The 17,756-nt window shown below is 44.9% G+C and overlaps 1 protein-coding gene across 10 annotated transcripts in view; it reads right to left on the reverse strand.

The window, feature by feature from the left end:
* Positions 1-5,536: 5,536 nt before the first annotated feature.
* Positions 5,537-17,756, reverse strand: part of Sema6d (sema domain, transmembrane domain (TM), and cytoplasmic domain, (semaphorin) 6D) — a 57,525-nt gene continuing 45,305 nt past the window's right edge. For 2 of the 10 annotated variants that reach the window (XM_013510307.1, XM_013510308.1), the window contains exons 8-19: positions 17,487-17,606; positions 16,660-16,748; positions 15,703-15,920; positions 15,469-15,600; positions 14,974-15,129; positions 14,697-14,870; positions 13,721-13,861; positions 13,373-13,450; positions 12,945-13,045; positions 12,531-12,587; positions 10,908-11,075; positions 5,537-9,213 (exon numbers count right to left, since the gene is read on the reverse strand). In XM_013510307.1, the coding sequence (XP_013365761.1) occupies positions 7,925-9,213; positions 10,908-11,075; positions 12,531-12,587; positions 12,945-13,045; positions 13,373-13,450; positions 13,721-13,861; positions 14,697-14,870; positions 14,974-15,129; positions 15,469-15,600; positions 15,703-15,920; positions 16,660-16,748; positions 17,487-17,606 (2,723 nt within the window). In that variant the 3' untranslated portion in view covers positions 5,537-7,924. The remainder of the gene's footprint in view (positions 9,214-10,907; positions 11,076-12,530; positions 12,588-12,944; positions 13,046-13,372; positions 13,451-13,720; positions 13,862-14,696; positions 14,871-14,973; positions 15,130-15,468; positions 15,601-15,702; positions 15,921-16,659; positions 16,749-17,486; positions 17,607-17,756) is intronic. The other 8 variants (XM_005376714.2, XM_013510309.1, XM_013510311.1 and 5 more) reach the window with 8 other exon arrangements.

The following is a 17,756-nucleotide window of genomic DNA, read 5'->3' on the forward strand; positions in this document are numbered from 1 at the left end:
CTGTGCATCCACTGACATGTGGGTGATAATTATTTTCTCTATAATGGCTTTTTTAAAAATATGGCGCTAGCATTCAAATCCTGGGCCTTGAGACATGAAACACGTGCTCTACCAGTGAGCTGCACCCCAGCATTTGGTGGTGTCTTCATGCCCTCTGTATCCGAGGCTCACTGTCAAGGAGCAAGACCTTCCTAGTGAACTGTCCCAGCTACGAACACCTGCTCTTGGGAGTACATGAGCAGAAGTGCCACAGGACTCTCTCACAGAGCGAGATCCTTAAACACCAATTCCATGTTGGCTGAGCGCACGGGTTGGGACTGTTTGCAAACATCGTTCCTGTCTTGCAGGTCATGCATGGTCTCCCTTCATAGAGAAAAGGAGCAAAATTGCTTCTTTCAAGGGAGAACTTGTTACACTGAGAAATTTCACTTTTTAAAAGTGGAGTGAGGGGAGGAATTTCGCAAAGACAAAATTCCCTGACAGTTGTCTTTCCCATGACCATCTCAGTGTCCTCCAGGCAAGCTGATCTGTACGCAGCGGCGTCGGCTGCTTGCTTTCTGTAGTCTGGATCTGGAGAAGACAAAAGAGGAAATGGGGCTTTCCAGCTTTCTGAGCCATTTCCCTGTTGGACAGGAGAAGATGACTCGATCCTACCCGGGCAACTGTGCCTAAGACCTGGTTCTCTCCAGAGAAGCCTTTTTCCTGGATTCTGCTATCTTTACATTTTCCACATCCTAGACCCTCACAACTCCCGCTGAGAAAGACAGACTTTGTTCAGACACTTAAGAAACCAAAAACATCAAGGTGGACCATAATCATTGCCATCTCCCTGTAGCTAAATCAAGCCTTCAGGAGTTCACTTTTGGCAGTAGATGGAGACCGCCTTCATTTTCTTCTAAGAAAAACCTGCTAGTGTTTTCATTAAGTTCGTTCAAGCTGGGAAGGCTTGACATCATTAATATGTTCTTACTAACCAAGAACATAGAATATCATTTTATTTATCTTGTTTCCCGAACAAGTAGTGTGGATTTTCATTTTTATCTTGAGATTTTAAAAGTTTACTCATAGATATTTTCTTTTTCATTGCTATTTTTGAGACCAGTTAACTAAAAAGTCAGTGTGATTTCCAAGATATTTCCTTTTCTATGTCTTAAAAGCACACTTGAATAAAAACTTACCAAGATTTTAAAAAAATATGTGTTTGAATGAGCCATTTTTTATAATGATACATCATTTTCAACAATCATCACTAGCTTTTAAAATTTCTGTTTGATTTTTGGATTCATATTTTTATGTATCAATATATATTTAAAATAATGTGAATTCTATATTCTTCAGCTTTAGTATTTTGCTATTTTCATTCATTTATGATAAATACTTATGTGAAATAAGCAAACGTTACACGTTTAATTAATTTTTACCTCCATGGAGGTGGGTTCCATAGATAATTGGAAATAACTTTTTACTGAATCCTGGAAATTTGATGGAATTATTTAGAGCCGGCAGTAACTTGAGTAACACAAAGAGGTTATTATCAAGTGAGATGGAAACTAACATTTTGATCTTAATCTTATGAATCACCCCAGGTACATAATGACTAGTAAAACCACATGGCTGGACCAGTGAATGGTCGTATCTCTTAACCTAAGATGTCACTGAGAGTTGCAGCCTAATTTGTATCCCAAATGCTCACTACCACTCAGGATTTTCAAATTTGTGAAAGCATCCCAAGGGTTTTTTTTCCTGTTCATACTTTCAAAAGCTGTCTCCCAAGCCCATGTATGCTCCTTTGAGAATGGCTAAATGCGCTAATCCTCTTACTTGGCATCCTGATTTGCAATTTTGAGATGGAGTCTATGCTTCCACAGTGCTTGTTAGCATCAACGGTGCAAATATCTGGCCAGGCCCCATCACCTGACTCAAGCGACACCTCAGGGGTCATCCTCTAATTTCTTTCATCAACAGACATTATCTACGTGCTGATTTTCTGCCTTGAAAAAGCCAAGGCAGCTGAACTGATCAGAAAATGTTCTCCTGGAGAGAAAATCTGAACCCTGTAGCTCCCCCAGCCCTAGTGACTAATGGAAAAATTATATTCCTGTTTCCTTCCCAATATGCAACTGAAGCTAAGTATGAAAAAATTTAAAAATGAGAAAGAAATGAGTTCTCCCCAGAGTCCCTCTGACAGTCCACAGATGTGAATCTGGTAGGAAGCCCAGAAACTTAGGTGGGTACAGTTTGGACACACATCAGTCTAATTCCTTATGTCTCTGAATTCATCTCCTCTGGTTGTTTCCGTGCCCTATGGTGTAAATGCAATCTACTAATTCTTTTTTTCAGATAATTCACTTGGCATGTTCTGTGACTGATTTCACTGAATGTTGCTTTTTTCACTGGAAGCTTGGCACCTACCCCAGGGCACTGTAATGATTCCACCATTTTGCTTCTCACTAAACATGAAGTACTGGAGAGAGGCCGCCCTGTCTGAGCGAATGTGGGTGCTCCCTTCCAACCCTGCTACAGACGGTGGTGGTTTGTGGACCAGGCCTCAGTGTGAGACTACGTGAGTGAACGTGGGTTTGTGCAGAGGCTGCCCATTGCATCTCCGCAGAGGTCGCAGCCTTGCTGACCCTGCACCTTGAAAATGAGAATCACACCTCATTCGTTTTCAAGAAAAGAGAGCATGGTTGGGATTAGTTGAATAGGGCTCAGAGAGAAGGCTGTTCGCACTGGGCACGCGTCCATGCTTTATGAGAGCCCAGCGGATGTGCTTAATATCGCTTTTAATTAGGAGAACACACCTCAACCTAGTTCTGTGACTAGCTGGGCGATTAAATGCCAGCTCTAATCTCTGTGAGGCACAAGGGTAGAAACACAAAAACGTACAAGGCATGTCTCATCTTTTAAGCAGAGTTACATCCTCCCTGCCCGAAGAATGCTGCCTTCCAGACTGGCAACGTCCAGTGTGGGAAGCGGCTCTGGGCACGGCACACGTTTCAAGCGCTCAGGAACCGAGCAGGGGAAAGCTACTCTGGTGATTGGTACAGTAATAGGCGTTTTCCACCAGCACAGGAAGTTCCAGCGGGCGGGGCTACGTGACGCTCGTGCGTCTTCCCTCACCGCTCCTCTAACTGGGTTGAAGCATTGAGAACATCTGCCCGTATGAACAGCAGCGCACATAGAACATATCCTGTATTCTTATACTTTCACCCAATCCCAGCCTAAGCATCTAAGATGCACTCAAGTGCATGTTCCAGAGATTTATCAGCCTGTGATCAATATCTAATTTTAAAAAGAATTATAACATAGGACAGGGGCTAGAAATATGCTATTTTCCTTTGTATGTGAATTCTAGTTGATTCATGTCTGAATATCCAGTACATTACCTACCTCCCCTTTCATCCCCTGCCCCGAAAGAATTAGATTTATTTTATTATAGGTCCATTCCTCTTTGCTTATGGTATCATATCTGTTTAATAAAGAATGCAACTCTAGCAGAGACTGAAGTCTTTAACAGGTTATATATGCAAAAAGGGTAAATATCAACTATAGATCCAAGCTAAATAGCTAAAAGTACATTGTTTATCACAGCTCACTTTACTGCTATTCTCACGTATATCACAGATCTAACAGGAAACAGGCTTCAACACCCATAAATAGCCTACAGACCGAGCTTTTGAACAAGTGATATTTAAACATAGCACTCATAAAAGTAACAGAACTGCGGACTTGACAGAGAGCACAGAACTGGCAGAGAAAGGGATGTCAAACCTTCTCTTTTCAGAAGGGAGAGAACTCCAGTTCCAAAGGGTCAAAGGATGAGCTGTGGGGTCAGGGCTAGACCTCAGCTCCCCACCCCCACCTGGGGCTCAGGTGGGCACTTCGTTCTAGGCTGGCAAGGAGGATGAGGGAGACAGGGAAGAGGGACAGAGGGGCAGCTGGCCTCTTTCACATGCAGGCAGGGAAGTGCTCCTGGTGTCAGGCCAGCATCTAGGCCACCATGTCACAGCCTGGCACGGGAGAGGCCCCCGGTCCCTATAGCAGCTTTTTCAAGTGTTCCATCTGGCTTCAAAGTGGCCACTTCCTAGAGTAACCTAAATGACATTTCTGCAGCCAGAACAGAAGTGTACTGGCTTGGTTAATTCATTTTCTTTGTACTTTACTCTCTGACTTTGCAAGAAAAGCTCCATGTCCCCTTAGCCTACTTCTCTCAAACAGGATCTGTGCATTTATTTTAAAGATTCATAGATGTGGTTTTAGGGGGGATAGTAAATTGCCCTAAAATGAAAGTGAAATTGAACTTGCAGTTCCTAGCCTTCCTTAAACTATTAAAGATGTCCATGACAGAAAAAGGGTAAGAACTTCCACAAAGGACAAAGTGTGTGTGTGTGTGTGTGTGTGTGTGTGTGTGTGTGTGTGTGTGCGTGTGGTGGAGGTTACTGGGGAATGAACCTAAGGCTTCTCAAGACAAGAGCTCAATACTCTACTCCTTTCTCCACATCTGCAGAGCAGAGAGCTGTGAAAAGGGGCACAGGGGAGGCTCAGCTGCCTGTCTCCCACCAGAGGGTTCCCACAAGCAAATTCTTCCTCCCTTCTCAGACTAGAGCATGCCGCACCTGTGAAGAGGACACCATGCCACCAAGCTGACCCAGAGATGCAGCACTCCGGGTAGACGACACCCACCAGAGGAAAAGAGCAGTTTCTGCCCTCCAGCTTGGCTGCTCTGTGACTATGGTGGGGAGAATGTGGGTGTGGGGGAGCCACGGTGGACGCTGGCACAGACACAGCCAGGGACAAGCTGGGGAGCGCAGGGACCGCTAGCCTCAGCCTTGATTCACTTGGAAATGGTTTGACACCTTCGCTGTCCCCAAGGGGCAAGGACAGCCACCCCCAGCTGACCATAAGCTAAGGTGGAACCAAAGGATCATCATTTTTACTTTCCATTTCAATATTTAGGGACTGTATCTTCTAACAGATTCTTTCCAATTAAAACAATGGAATTGAGAAATCCCATACACCCAATAGCAAGAACCTTATCATACACTTTTGAACTAACGTTACATTTAAATTGTCATGCAGAAATGCACATGGGGAATTTAAAGTCTCTGTTGAACTAAATATCCGACAGTATGAGCTAGTACATTTGCCCGAAACATTTGATTCTGCTTGTTTTACTTTTATTTTTGAAACAGAGTTTCCCTACCTAGTTGAGGTTAGCCTTGAACTCTTGGAGAGCCTCCTGTCTTGTTCTCCTGAGCAGTGGGATTACAGGCATGTGTCACCACACCCAGTTCTATTTTATTAATTTCTGGGTGCACTGTTATGCTCAACTGAACTTCTGAATCATTTCTCTTTTGTTTTCAGACCCTGGCTTTCAACATCTGCTTTCCAAGGAGACAGTGGTAATGCAACCTTAACCAGATGTCCAGTATTCTAGATAGGAATATCTTACTAGATTTTTAAAGAAATCCTCATAGGTGGTGATAACATTGAAAATGATCACATTAGAAACCTCTTAATATTAAGAGGCAAGAAGTAATGATTTATATAGTTTATTTTAACTTTACATGCGGTGTTAAAAACCCAAAGTACATATTATTTACACATCCACAATACAAGTTTACAAGATATCTATACATGTTAAAGTACTCTATAAAACAGTATAGAGCCACTTCACTTTAGGGTTACTTTTTATGCCGTACCATTAAAAAAGATACAATCTGTGTTTACCTTTGCACAAATGGATAAAGCATTTAAAAATTAAATTAACAGGATAGAGACTAGATTCAATGTTAGAAATCTCAACAGAAATACTGATAGAACTCACGAACTACAAGGCCGCACAATGTTACAAAATGTTATCTGGGGTCACACAGAGTTACCACGCTGGGATTAATATTGGTAAGGTAAATTCAAACACATGTTTGTTGGTGGTGGACTGAGTAGTGTTTATCACAGGTTGGTTTAATTTATTATTAATCGGTAATATTTTAGTTGCAAAGCTGAAGTGTTTCAGAAACAGACGTTTTAGCTTTTGAGATCACAGGAAATCAGGTTCTTTATCAAACAAAGCTCTCAAAGGAAAAGAATAACTGTATCAGTATTCTACATTCTGTATAAAAATGATCTGGTCTTCTGAATCTCATCCTCCCCCAAGCAATATATAGCATCAGCATTATCCCAGAAATCAACTGAACTTACTGTCTGACTAGGTCGGGAGTCTTCCTCTGGTGTGCTACTTTCTAGATTAGGTTCAAGAAATAATTGGGTGGCTGCAGTGTATTAACAGACTGGCATGGGGAAGCACTTTGACTGCAAGTGGATACTGCCAAACCCTGTATCAGTGACTCTCTACGGTTTCCCCAGGTGGAATTTTCCTCGAGAAACCTCATCTGACTTCATTCACAATTTCACTGCTTTACCCCCAGGAAAGTAGGCATGGAATGCGTATCACGGCAAAGGATGTAATGCTGATATTCAGGCGGATTGTATACCAATGAATTGTTCTAGGTTATTTTTATGGTTCTTTTTTCCTTTGTGAAAGTCTTTTCAGGTGCTGGTTGAAAAACATTTACAAGTGGCACTCAGTAAATGATGTGCTATATTGAAAACACTTGACATCTTTTAGTACTTCTATCCTTCTCATGAATAAGGCACAAAATGCACAGATTCAGGTAAACTCACATGTGATATTTACAGTACGCTGTCATAACCTGCATGACTTCGGAGAAAATTCTCACAGAACACAACAGAGACAACATGATTGTAACTACTCATCACGTTTTCACAGACCATTCCTGTTTCGCTAATTATGATTCCTTTCATAGGTCTTTTCTTTTGTCTTGTTTTTGTTTTTGTATTTATTTTTTACCGTGGGGGTAGGAGGAGTTAGGGGTGAAAAATTTTTACTATATGGGAAAAGAAAACCCCAAACACAATCCAAATCAACCCTTATTAGTGTGTCCGAGGTTAAACAGTGACTCAGGCCTCGGTTCACAGCGAACAGGTACATTTTCCTACCGATGGATAAACCAAGGGTACCTCTTGATAGCTCTAGCTCTGGAAGCCGGCAAGACTGGAATAGAAGTTTTGAGGGATAGCAGCACAAAATCATGGAACTCTTACATTCTGTCATTGGGTGCCATCGTGGAAAGGAAGCTCATGCTTGAGTGTTAAAGGAGTCTGGATTGCATCCTCTCTCAGAAGTGGACCCAAAGGACTGCTGTAAGAAGGGAGTGTCTCTCATTCGGCAATGTAAACAACACCATAACACAGAAAGATGCAATGGGCATCTACACGAATCCTAGTGGGTACAGAACTCACAATCTCTCTCGCGCACACACACACATATATACACACTCATAGCTGCAACACGGTTTGTTGGTGGCATGAGAAAAATGCTCATGCTACAGTTGGAAAAAATGCTACAGTCTGGGTCAAAGACTGAATTTTCAGCAAACTGCATGGTAATCTACAAGTTCATTTCTTTGAGACAACACCATCTTTTTTTTATTTTTTGACATTTGTGCAAGAGGCAAGGTGAATGCATACATAGTTAAAATGTTCACATTTAATGGGAAGACCACGCGTAATGGCAGTCTGAATTGAACCCATTTTCAAGTATTTGTTCACAGATTCTTCTGAGTACTGAATCCGCTCTTTCTACAGGCAAAGTAGCCCTTCAGGGCTACACAGCCCGTGAGTGTCAAACAAAAGAAATGGAATGACCAGCACCTTCCTTTGTTCTCGGGCAAGTACACAGAAGCCTGGCCACGGTAGCTACACGGGCGAGTTCTGACGCTGCCAAAGTGAGAGAGTCTCTTTGGCCAGTTGGTTGTCTTAAAATACAAGCAGGTGTCTCGTCTGAAGGTACCTCTCAAGGACACGAACAGGATAAAGCCACACAGAGCAGCACATTGGAGGCCTAGTAGGTGTATTTGTTCAGTGGTCTGACAGACGGTGTTTGAGGAACAAAGGAAGGCTTTGGTGGTACATCAGGTTTTAAGGACGGCGTCCGCTTTAGTCCCGTCCTGGGGAGGGTGCCGTTACTGGTGTAGCTACTCTGTCTGGACAGGGAAGGCTGGAGATGGACACTCACGGGTGTCCCCTGAATATAGTCCACCTTCGCCCCCGTGGGGGTGGGCACGTATCCCCCACGGTTCATACTGGGCTGTCTGGACAACAAAACACCGTTCTGTGAGTTTAAGTTTTTAGGCATGGCAGATATAGAGTGCCTCTGGGAGGAATTTTTGTGGTAACCCCTTTGTCTTTCCAGAGAGGTCATGGGGACCCCCGGAGTGGTGGGGACGTCCACTCGCTTGGTTGGACTGTTTCTGGGCAGTGTCGATGGGGGAGAGTAGAGTGAGGCCTCCCGGTTGGGGACCTTGGGGGGAACCTCAGACATCGGCCCCACAGGATCCAGCACGAGGCTCTGGTGGGCCACCTGGATGTCACCCATGATGGCCTTGGGGTTACTATTGGGGTCACTGAGATGCTTCAGGAGATCGTTGAGGGTATTTCTGGAATCCACAGAACGCCGGTGATCTCTTTTGCTGGATGACTTGGTGAGGGGGTGATCCACGTGTTGCAGCTTTTTCTCAGCTTTGTGGGCATTGGAGTTGGAGAAGGATGTGTTGTAGTCATGGGTGGCGTTCGGGAGAACAATCGCACTGGGGATGTGCCCGTGGCTGAGTGGGGAGTGCGGTGGAGGACTGGAAGGGAAGAACTGGGGGGTGTCCTTCCGGGAAGCCCCGTGGCCGTGGGCCTTGTCCGAGTGGCTCTTCATGGCCTGCAGGGGCTTCTGGTGCAGCACCGGTGTGGACTCTGGCGTGGGGAGGGCGGCCAGCTCGGGAGGTTGGCCGCGGTGGTCCAGCACCATGGATTTCGTGTCTCCACTGGGCGGCAGCTCTTTCCGGCTGGTCAGCAGGTTGCTGTAGAGTTTAGGAGAATCAATATTCTGTTGGTATTCCTTCACCGGGCTATCAAAAAGGCCGTTGAGTTTGGCAAAACTTCCGCTGGAGTCCGTGCACGACTGAGCCGATTCCGCATCTTTATGGATCTTCCTGTTCTTTCGCATGAACATGTCCCGATAGCAGTAGACAGCCACGCCGGCGATGAAAGCGCCCAGGACAAAGGCGGCGAAGACGCAGGTGATGAGCACGTTCATATGGACCATCTGATTGGACTCTCCGGACTGGACTTCCCACCGCACACCTGCAGCAGACACAGGAGGCTCTGAATGAAGTGCTTTTTACAAACAGTGTCAAAGAACAAATGGCTTCTACCAAGCCCACACTACCCTCATATGCTTAACTCAGAGGGTCCAACAGAGGCCAATACTCCGCAGTCTTTTTTCCTTCACTACAAGAGGGTCCCCAGAGACACACATGATCTCTCAAACGCCAGGATGACTCTAATCTCCCACCAACCTGTGTTTTTCTGACCTTCCCCCCAATCTCTCTTAAATACATGCTAGAAATTTCCAGAGTTTCTGCCTAAAAAATAGAGGGAGAAAGTGTGCATTTTCTAAATGGCCAATTTTAATTCCATGAAATGCTTAGTCTCATGATTTTTCTCCTAATTCACAAATCAAGACTAAAGGGAAGTTGCTGAAGGGATTTAGAAAAATGTATGACTTAGCATAGGAATATATTAACTTTAAATAATTATGCTAATACAATTGTACTAACCTCACTAGAATACAAACACATAATCTGTTCACAAACTAAAACAACCACTTGGTCATTGTTAGCTACAAATACAGAGTTTCCTGTTTGGTTCGCTTTTCTTTTTTTATTCCGTCTTGGGGAGAAGCACTCTTGAATTACCTGCTGTATAAAAATAATCTAGACAGAATAAGAAACTAAGCTACGTATTAGTTAAGTGATATCATTAAGTTATCTGGAAATACTGAGAAATACTCAAATTAGACCTAGAAGGAGAAGATTGAATTAGTTTGTAAATACTGGAATTTTTAATGCAACCACAGACATCTAACAGTCAATCCAAGAAATGTTAGTTTAAGAGGTATCCAAGTCTGTTACATGCTACACATACAGCTATCCCAGAATAAGTCGGTCAGTCGGTTTTGAAAACTCTATTGCTCCAGGTTAGTACGAAGGCCTTTGAACATTAGTTGTTTACACTCCATGTCTGGGGTTATGGAATTTAGTGGCATTGTGAAAAACCAAGAAAAGAAAAGTGGAAACAAATGGTGTTGCTAAAGAAAATAAAGCAGACAGAAGAATGATGAAATGGTTTACAATGAAAATATATAAATCAAAATCAACAGATGTAAATCATAAATGACAAAGCAGTGCCATAAAAACTGGTTGGAAACCTGATACCACAACTTAGTAGCCCTGAGAAATATTTTTTTTTGAGTAATATATCGCATTAAGTAGCTTAACAGGCAGCTGTTTCATCACTGCTTCTCTCATGGGCTGAAGGCGATACTAGGGGACAAGCACTGCTGCAGTTTATTGCTTGTGGCATTCAAGCAACTTGTCACCGCGCATAGTCTTTCACATTGCATTCTGAATCGCAGCTAAACAAGAGGCCGGGAAAGGTTCTTTGACAACACATCTGATACTCAGATGATCGCCATTCATGAGTTGTGGTTTCTGATGTTGTGAGGGCGACCCTTGAAATTCCCAGATACTCAGCAGTCTCTCAGCTCCTTCAGACAGAAATCAACACAGGCTAGACTGTCCAAGGGGCTGGGTCACGAGCCCGGTGTGTGAGGGGCCTTCCAGACCTTTCATCTGTCCGATACACATGCAGACAGAACCACAGCCGCCCCAAGTCACTGTGGTCAGTGAGGTGGCGGCCAGGGATGCCTTTGAGAACCACATGCTCGGAATCAGGTTTCCACACAGTTACAGATGAGTTCCCTGGTGAGACCTTACCCTTTGGGATACCCGATAAAGGATCAGTAAAATCAGAAGTGTTTGGGTCATCTTGAACTACAAATTTCCGTGAGCTCGTCAGTTTAGGTCTCCAGGTATCAATCACTTTAGGTGTAATTTCTGGGATACTTGCCACTGTGGTAACAGAAGATGAAGATACCTCCATGTCTGTGGTGGCAAACAGATGTTTATTAACATGGGAAGCGTCGGAAGACTTTGCTCATCGGTCTGTAGCATTGTGCAGTAAAGTTTAAGTCAAAGCTATGAGGTTTGATCTAGGGTTCTGTAAAAACACACCTGAGGAGTCTACACCAAATCCCTTTCTTGCAAGAGAAGAATACAAACTAAAAAACGAACAGTAAAGATATATTAAGCAGATTTCAAAACGAAAGACATTCAGACATTCCTACTCATGCCCGTGTGGGTATTCATGCGACTTGTGGAGGAGGTAAAACAAATTCCAGCGCAGATTAATTGCAGGCCGCCCGTCCTCTTGTGACAGGACGTCACTTTATTTCTGTGCTTTGTGTGCGCATTTGAAAAAAGATTTTCCAGATGCTTCAAAACTACTTTCTTCACTGGGGAAGCTGCAGTGTGATTTCATCAGAAACCACAAGGGTTGGCCCCAGTTAGCACTTGATTCGGGACCTGGTCAACCAGCCCTGCCTGAGAAAGGTCCATCTGCTTTACCGTGGGCCCCTTGTCTACCTGTGGATTTTGCAGGACCAATGGAGAATTTCGCTTGTGTTTTCCAAAATACTTGGGGAGTTGCTTCGAAGGAGTTAGCAGCAACTCACGCAAAAGCAGTGGGATTCACAAACTGAATGGGAATGCTTGGATACAGAAGATCCACCATCCTTTTCTCCCGCAAAGGATAGGAACTGCTGTCAGCCTTAGGAGCAGTGGTGGGGCTGAGTCACTTCATCTTTTAGCTCTCTCAGCTCCCTTCACCGAGCATCTTTCTCTCTAAACGTAAGCATACGATTTTAGGCTAAAACCCATGACCCAATTTGGACGAGTGCAACAGTCCCAGACAGGCAGAGACAGGGGACAGGAAGAACTCACTGGCATCTCAGCATATCCAAACCCAGCTTGCTTCCTTCTGAAGCGTCTACCATACCACTGACACACGACATTCCAAGAGTCCCGGGATTATCGCAAAACATTCCGGAAGAGATCGTTAAAAACTCACAAATACACATTTGGGGGAAATGTGTATTTGGTTCCTAGGTCTTGGGAAAGGCGAGGAGGGAGGGAGAACGTTATGAAATCCTGCCATCCATTCAGGATAGATGGCTGGAGGGGTCATTCATGATGCAAAGGGGGACAGAGAGAGAGGAAAGCTAGGGTGGGCAGGTGTGCGTGCAGCAGGAATGGGGTGTATGTCGACCCAGCTGACTTTTCTTAAAGGATGTGCCTTGGTCGATGATGAACCGTTCGCATGCTACACAGGGGTGGAGTGCTGAGTGAGGCAGAGTCTTTTGGTGCTGTCAGTGGGATCATGAGTCAAAGCGAAAAAATGAAGGTTTGCCAAACTGCGCAAAAGGAGGGGAGAAGGGGCTGAAAATGCTGAACTGAAGGAAAGAAAAGGTTGTTAATTCAAACAAATTAAAAAAAACTAACCAGATGTTGGCCCGCCAAATATTTTGTAATCTGGTGTAGTTGAAGTAGGCAAAATTTCTAAAAGAATTAAAGGAACAAGTAATCAGTGAAAAGTAACGAAAAGAAAGCAAAAAATTTATGAATTCCAATTAACTAAAAAAGCCAAAAGAAAGGACTACGAACTAGAAGATTTACCTACTGTTTAGACTACCTTTCTCTTGATTTTTCTACAAAACTGTCAACAGCGAAGGAAAAGAAAAAGTAAGATTCTTTGCAACTGCACCCCCATGACCAAACGGCTTGACTTTTGCGAAGTTTAAGTTAAATGCTAGGTGGTATGTGTCCCGCGTCCTTACAAAGGCTGCTTGTAAAACAATGTTCACGTGCAAATGAAGTCAAAAGAAGTGGGGGGTGGGACGGAAGGTGGCATCTTACCATGGCAGTCCCCTAGGTGGGCCGTGTGGCCGTACTCGGTGTCCTGTTCGTACCCTCCAGTGCTGTGGTTATGGAAAGCAAAGAAGTCTTCAGTTAGCAGCCTTCATAGGACCCGAGTGACAATGGAGCAGAACCAAGAACACAGACTGGTTAGTAAGAAAGGACTTGCTACCCAACTTGCTAAATTGTCTATTCTGTTAAAAACTGAACTGGGTGTCTATGAGACCAGAATAGAACAGAATTCGGTTTTTCTCTGTGACCATCTCCCTTGAGTACTGTTAGCCCTACGCTCCCCATTCTCATAGTTAAGGTTTTCTTATTTCTATTTCTTCTCCCATACCAACAAAAAAAAAGTTACTATTCTAAAACACCTGGCTTTCAAGATCCTGGAGAAGACAGTTCACGGCCCACACGCAACGCATACTTACAGCATTCCTGGGGTCACTCTCCCGCAGGTTCCCTGGCTCAACCAGCCGCAGTAGGGATCCCGAGATGCAATGCAAGACCTGCACACAGCCAAACAGAATGTGACTTGGATTTTCTCACCATCACAGGTTTCCACAGTACCAGACCTCACGTAAATAAGCACACACCTGTAATCCCAGCACTCTGAGAGGCTGAGGCAATTTCAAGCCTAACCTGGGCAATTTAGCGAGATCGAGACCGTGTCTCAAAATAAAACACAAGGAAGGGCTAGGGATATAGCTCATTGTGAAGGCCATTGGCTCAATCCCCGATACCACCAGGGGGACAAAAACCCTAAAAAATGCGCTTACTTTTTACACGATCCGTACCGCTCACAGCGGCTGAGGGGGATTCGGATGACGCAGCTGGAGAAAGCCACATACAGAGCGTGGTGATCTTTATCCAGCTGTAACGAGAGGACCTTTTTGTCTTCCTCATTCTCAGCACTGCACCTATTTTAGAGGAAACATTTCGAGGTCACAAGTTTGGCCGGTCAGAAGCAACACAAACTGCATACTGTTTAGTTTTGCAATTCCTACAAGCTGGGGCCACCTTAAGAAATAAAATACCCTTAGTAGGAAAATAGGCCGGTACAAAGTTTGGGAAATAATAACTCTGTGATTCAACGCTGTGACTCTGCATGGCTGGTCCAAGGTTGGACTAAGGGTTTTCTGAAGATTGTTCTCCTGTTATGAGGTGAAAGGGAACTGTATTTACGGAGGACGGAGGATGAAAAGAAGGATGTTCTAACGCATTCAAATCCTTCCTGCAAAACATTTCTGGATCTCTCTTTAGCCTCCCTTGTTTCATTTTTCTCATATATTTCATATTTGCTTTAATTGTCTCCATCATCTCTATCTCAGTGATTGACAGAAAACACCAAACTATCAATATGCTTTGTGTGTGTGTGTGTGTGTATGTGTGTGCATGAGTGTGTGTGTATGTGTGCGTGTGCTTAGGCCGTCTGCCACACACAGCCTTCTGAAACACACCTGCAAGGTAAGGGCAGAAGTGCTAAAATGTTCTCATCTTTACAGGTGAAAAAACAAGGGCTGAAAATATTTTTTAAACTTATCAACTGTTCACCTTCCTCACCTTAATAGGCTCAGGAAAAAACCAAACCAAAACAAGACAAAAACCCAAGTGCAGGATTTCTTTCAGTAAGGGGAAAAGAAATCCCAAATACTAATATGCCAAACCACAGCTAAGTTAGAGGGCTGCAGGGAAATCAGAGGATGAGATACACTCGGGAAATGTGTGAGTGGCGTTCTTGTAAAATACACCTACTTCGCGTGGTTGTAGGCTTCAATCTCTTCCAGTAACACGCTGTCATTCAGAGAGAAGGGAGTGGTCTTTGCCAACACTTTAAGTACCACACCGGCCTCAGAGCCAACGAAGATGACAGTGTAGTTCTGGTGGGGCCCCGCGGAGTGGTCCACAGCGATGGCCGTCAGTCTGTACCTGCGGGGGGAGGGGGCCGAGTCACCCTGGGCAATGGGGAAGGAGCCCTCGGATGCACGGGGTGGACAGGGGCGACCCCTGCTTCCTTCCCCCACCGGCTCACCTGACACGAGTCTTGGTGAACCAGGGCTCATCGGCGATGAGGGGAACGGCGGAGTCCATCAGCGGGTGGGACTTGATGAAGGCCAAGGTCTCATCGGGGAACTCGATGGAGGTTTTGTACGCCTCAGCAAGGCCATGTTTTGCACAGCACCCGGGCCTAAAAGGAAAACAGTGTCCTCTAACTGCTCGCCACCCCCACTGTGGGTACAGGGAGCAAGTGCACGTTCTGAGAGAAGAAGACAAGGGAGGAGAGAGGGAACGCAAGACCAGAGTGGCTATGCTACCCCGCTGCCTTCAGCGGGCTGCTCAGGTTCCAAGCACGGGATGGGGATGGCTCACAGGGGCCACGTACTGTGAAAGACCTGCCACAGAGGGGCCTTCCGGGGAGGGAAGCCCCTTTGCTCTCTGAGGACAGATGTATGCACAGATGGATGGATGCTTCAAATGGCCACAGAATTTTATTCCAGGCAAAATCTTTCTCAACTTTTTCCTTTACCTTGGCTTTGGTACTTTGTCTTCAGGGACTGCTGTCCAAACAGAATCAGGAGTTTTCTGCTCTTTAAATCGTCCTTTGAATACTTTCTCTATGTCGTCCATGCTGAATGCACACACTGCAGAACCAGGAATGCTGCAAAGGAAGAAAGCCCATCAGGAAGAGGCTGGGGACAATGGCCCTGTGCTTGGTCCTGAGCTCACAGCAGCTTTTGAAGCCCCAGGCACCTGTTCTTACCTGTTGAGCTGTGTGGTAAACACCCCAACCACAGTGGGGACCCCGTTGATTTGTATGATGTCTGTGATAGACTGCAGAACATCAAAGTAGAAGAACGAATCTCCAGGGACAGAGCAGTTAAGCCGAGCCTTCAGAAACGAAGTCCAGTGTTTGTCCAGGACCCGCTGGGAGCCACCCATGTCGTTTTTACATATGCGGGCCACGCGGGAATAGACAGCCTGCCCAGGGACAAAAGCAAAGCAATGGGGTTAGGAGCACTGGAGAGGGATGCAGACAAAAAGCAGCTATTTATCAGAGGGACCAAAAAATGCTAAAGGTATCTGGTACAAAAGAATCTAGCAGCCTTCTCCTTAGGAGTCTGTACGGTAAGAATGTAAACTACATTTGCCTTCAAGAAAAAAGGGGCAATTTCCTGTTCTGCCAAACACGCTCCCCAAGACAGGAGCTATCTATCTGCAGTTCTGAATGAAAGCCATTCCCTCACTCAGGCTCTGAATTTGCGTCTCACATTGTTAATGAAATGTGCCGGTTGTACCCTGGGCGTAAAGCGGTTGCAAGGCTTTAAGATCACGCAAGCTTTTCCCTGAATACTCTAACTGGGGCAGGAGCCCCTCCTTTCCCACTGCCTTTTGACAACGCAAAAGACCAGGCTATCAGTGGATTTCTAAAGAGGAAAAGATGCCTCCCTAGCTCAAGGGTACCTGTAGAATACGTTGTCTGTGACAGAAAAAAAGTGAGAAAGCTGCTCAAGGCCCAAGGTTGCTGTTCCCGTTCCAGCCATTGTTCAGGTGTTTCCCAGCAATTATTCCCATGATAAGCACCCAGCGCCACACTTGGCCTCCTGTGCACTGAGCTGAGTGCTGGAGAGTGGTCCAGGAGAGCATCCATCACGCTGCCAGAGGGACCACAATTCCACACAGAGGAAGTCCACAATACAAACCAAGCACAGATACTTGCCTTGCCTAAATTATTATGCTCTACGGCGATTTCTCGAAAGAAGAAATAGACGTAGTTTCCATACTCTATGCCATGAAGAAAGTGTGGCTCTGAAAGAGAAATTGGAAACAAACTAGTTCCTCAAGGATAATGCAATTAGCATAATAAGACCCTGACTGAAAGGTATGATGGGCAGATGTTGCATAGTTACATACAAGGTAGAGATTTTGAGGAGTCCCAGATATGGGTACGTTCAAGCTTCAGGGAGCCCAGCATTTTTAAAGTCAGCTAATGGACTGTAAAAAGGCCTACAGGGAACTGAACTACAGCGAAGGTCTGTGTTTCAACAGATTTATTCATTAACCTATTTAACTAGGGAGGAAAACCTCTGATACCAAGACTAAAAAAGAATCCTGATTTCTAGAATGTAAAGAAAAAAAAAATGACTATGTGTAGATATGGACTAATCCTTTCTCACGGTTAGCTCTCCAAGGTAGGTTTGTGGAAGCAGACAAGGAGTTGTATGTGCATTTAGAGTTGGACAACTGGTAGACAAAGACAGGCTCTGTCTCTAGGTTTGTGAGGGTGCATGTGCATGTCTGTGTGCACACAGGCGTGTGTGTGTGTGTGTGTGTGTGTGTGTGTGTGTTTCAGATCACCCTAGATAACTATCTGGGTGAGCTTACTCTCCTAAAAGTCCACCTCATCTCTTTCCCCAGCAAGGCTCCCACTCACAGCCACAGCCCTGTGTACTTGCTCACAGGAACACGACAAAGTCACGCACACAGCTTCCTTGTAGCCTGGACTGCTCTCCCCAAGGACCACAGGACATCGATCTTCCAAGGTACCTTTTATCCACTTGGAATCATATCTGATTGTACGAAGGGCAGATCCATCACCCATGCTTCGATAAATAACGTGATCACTGGACAAGAAGTCAGCCACCGTGGCAGAATACAGCTTCCCATCTGAACCAAAGTTATAATTTGGTAAATCACCATAATTATCCTGCAGTGTGTTAGCCTAAGCAGCCTGCTACGGCCTCTGCATCCTATTCACCTGTGTTCCTGGGACCCACACGGACAACCCAGCATCTGATGCTTGCTCTCAACCTCTAG

Source organism: Chinchilla lanigera, unplaced genomic scaffold (assembly GCF_000276665.1).
Source record: "Chinchilla lanigera isolate Chin_1 unplaced genomic scaffold, ChiLan1.0 scaffold00008, whole genome shotgun sequence".
Lineage (NCBI taxonomy): Eukaryota > Metazoa > Chordata > Mammalia > Rodentia > Chinchillidae > Chinchilla > Chinchilla lanigera.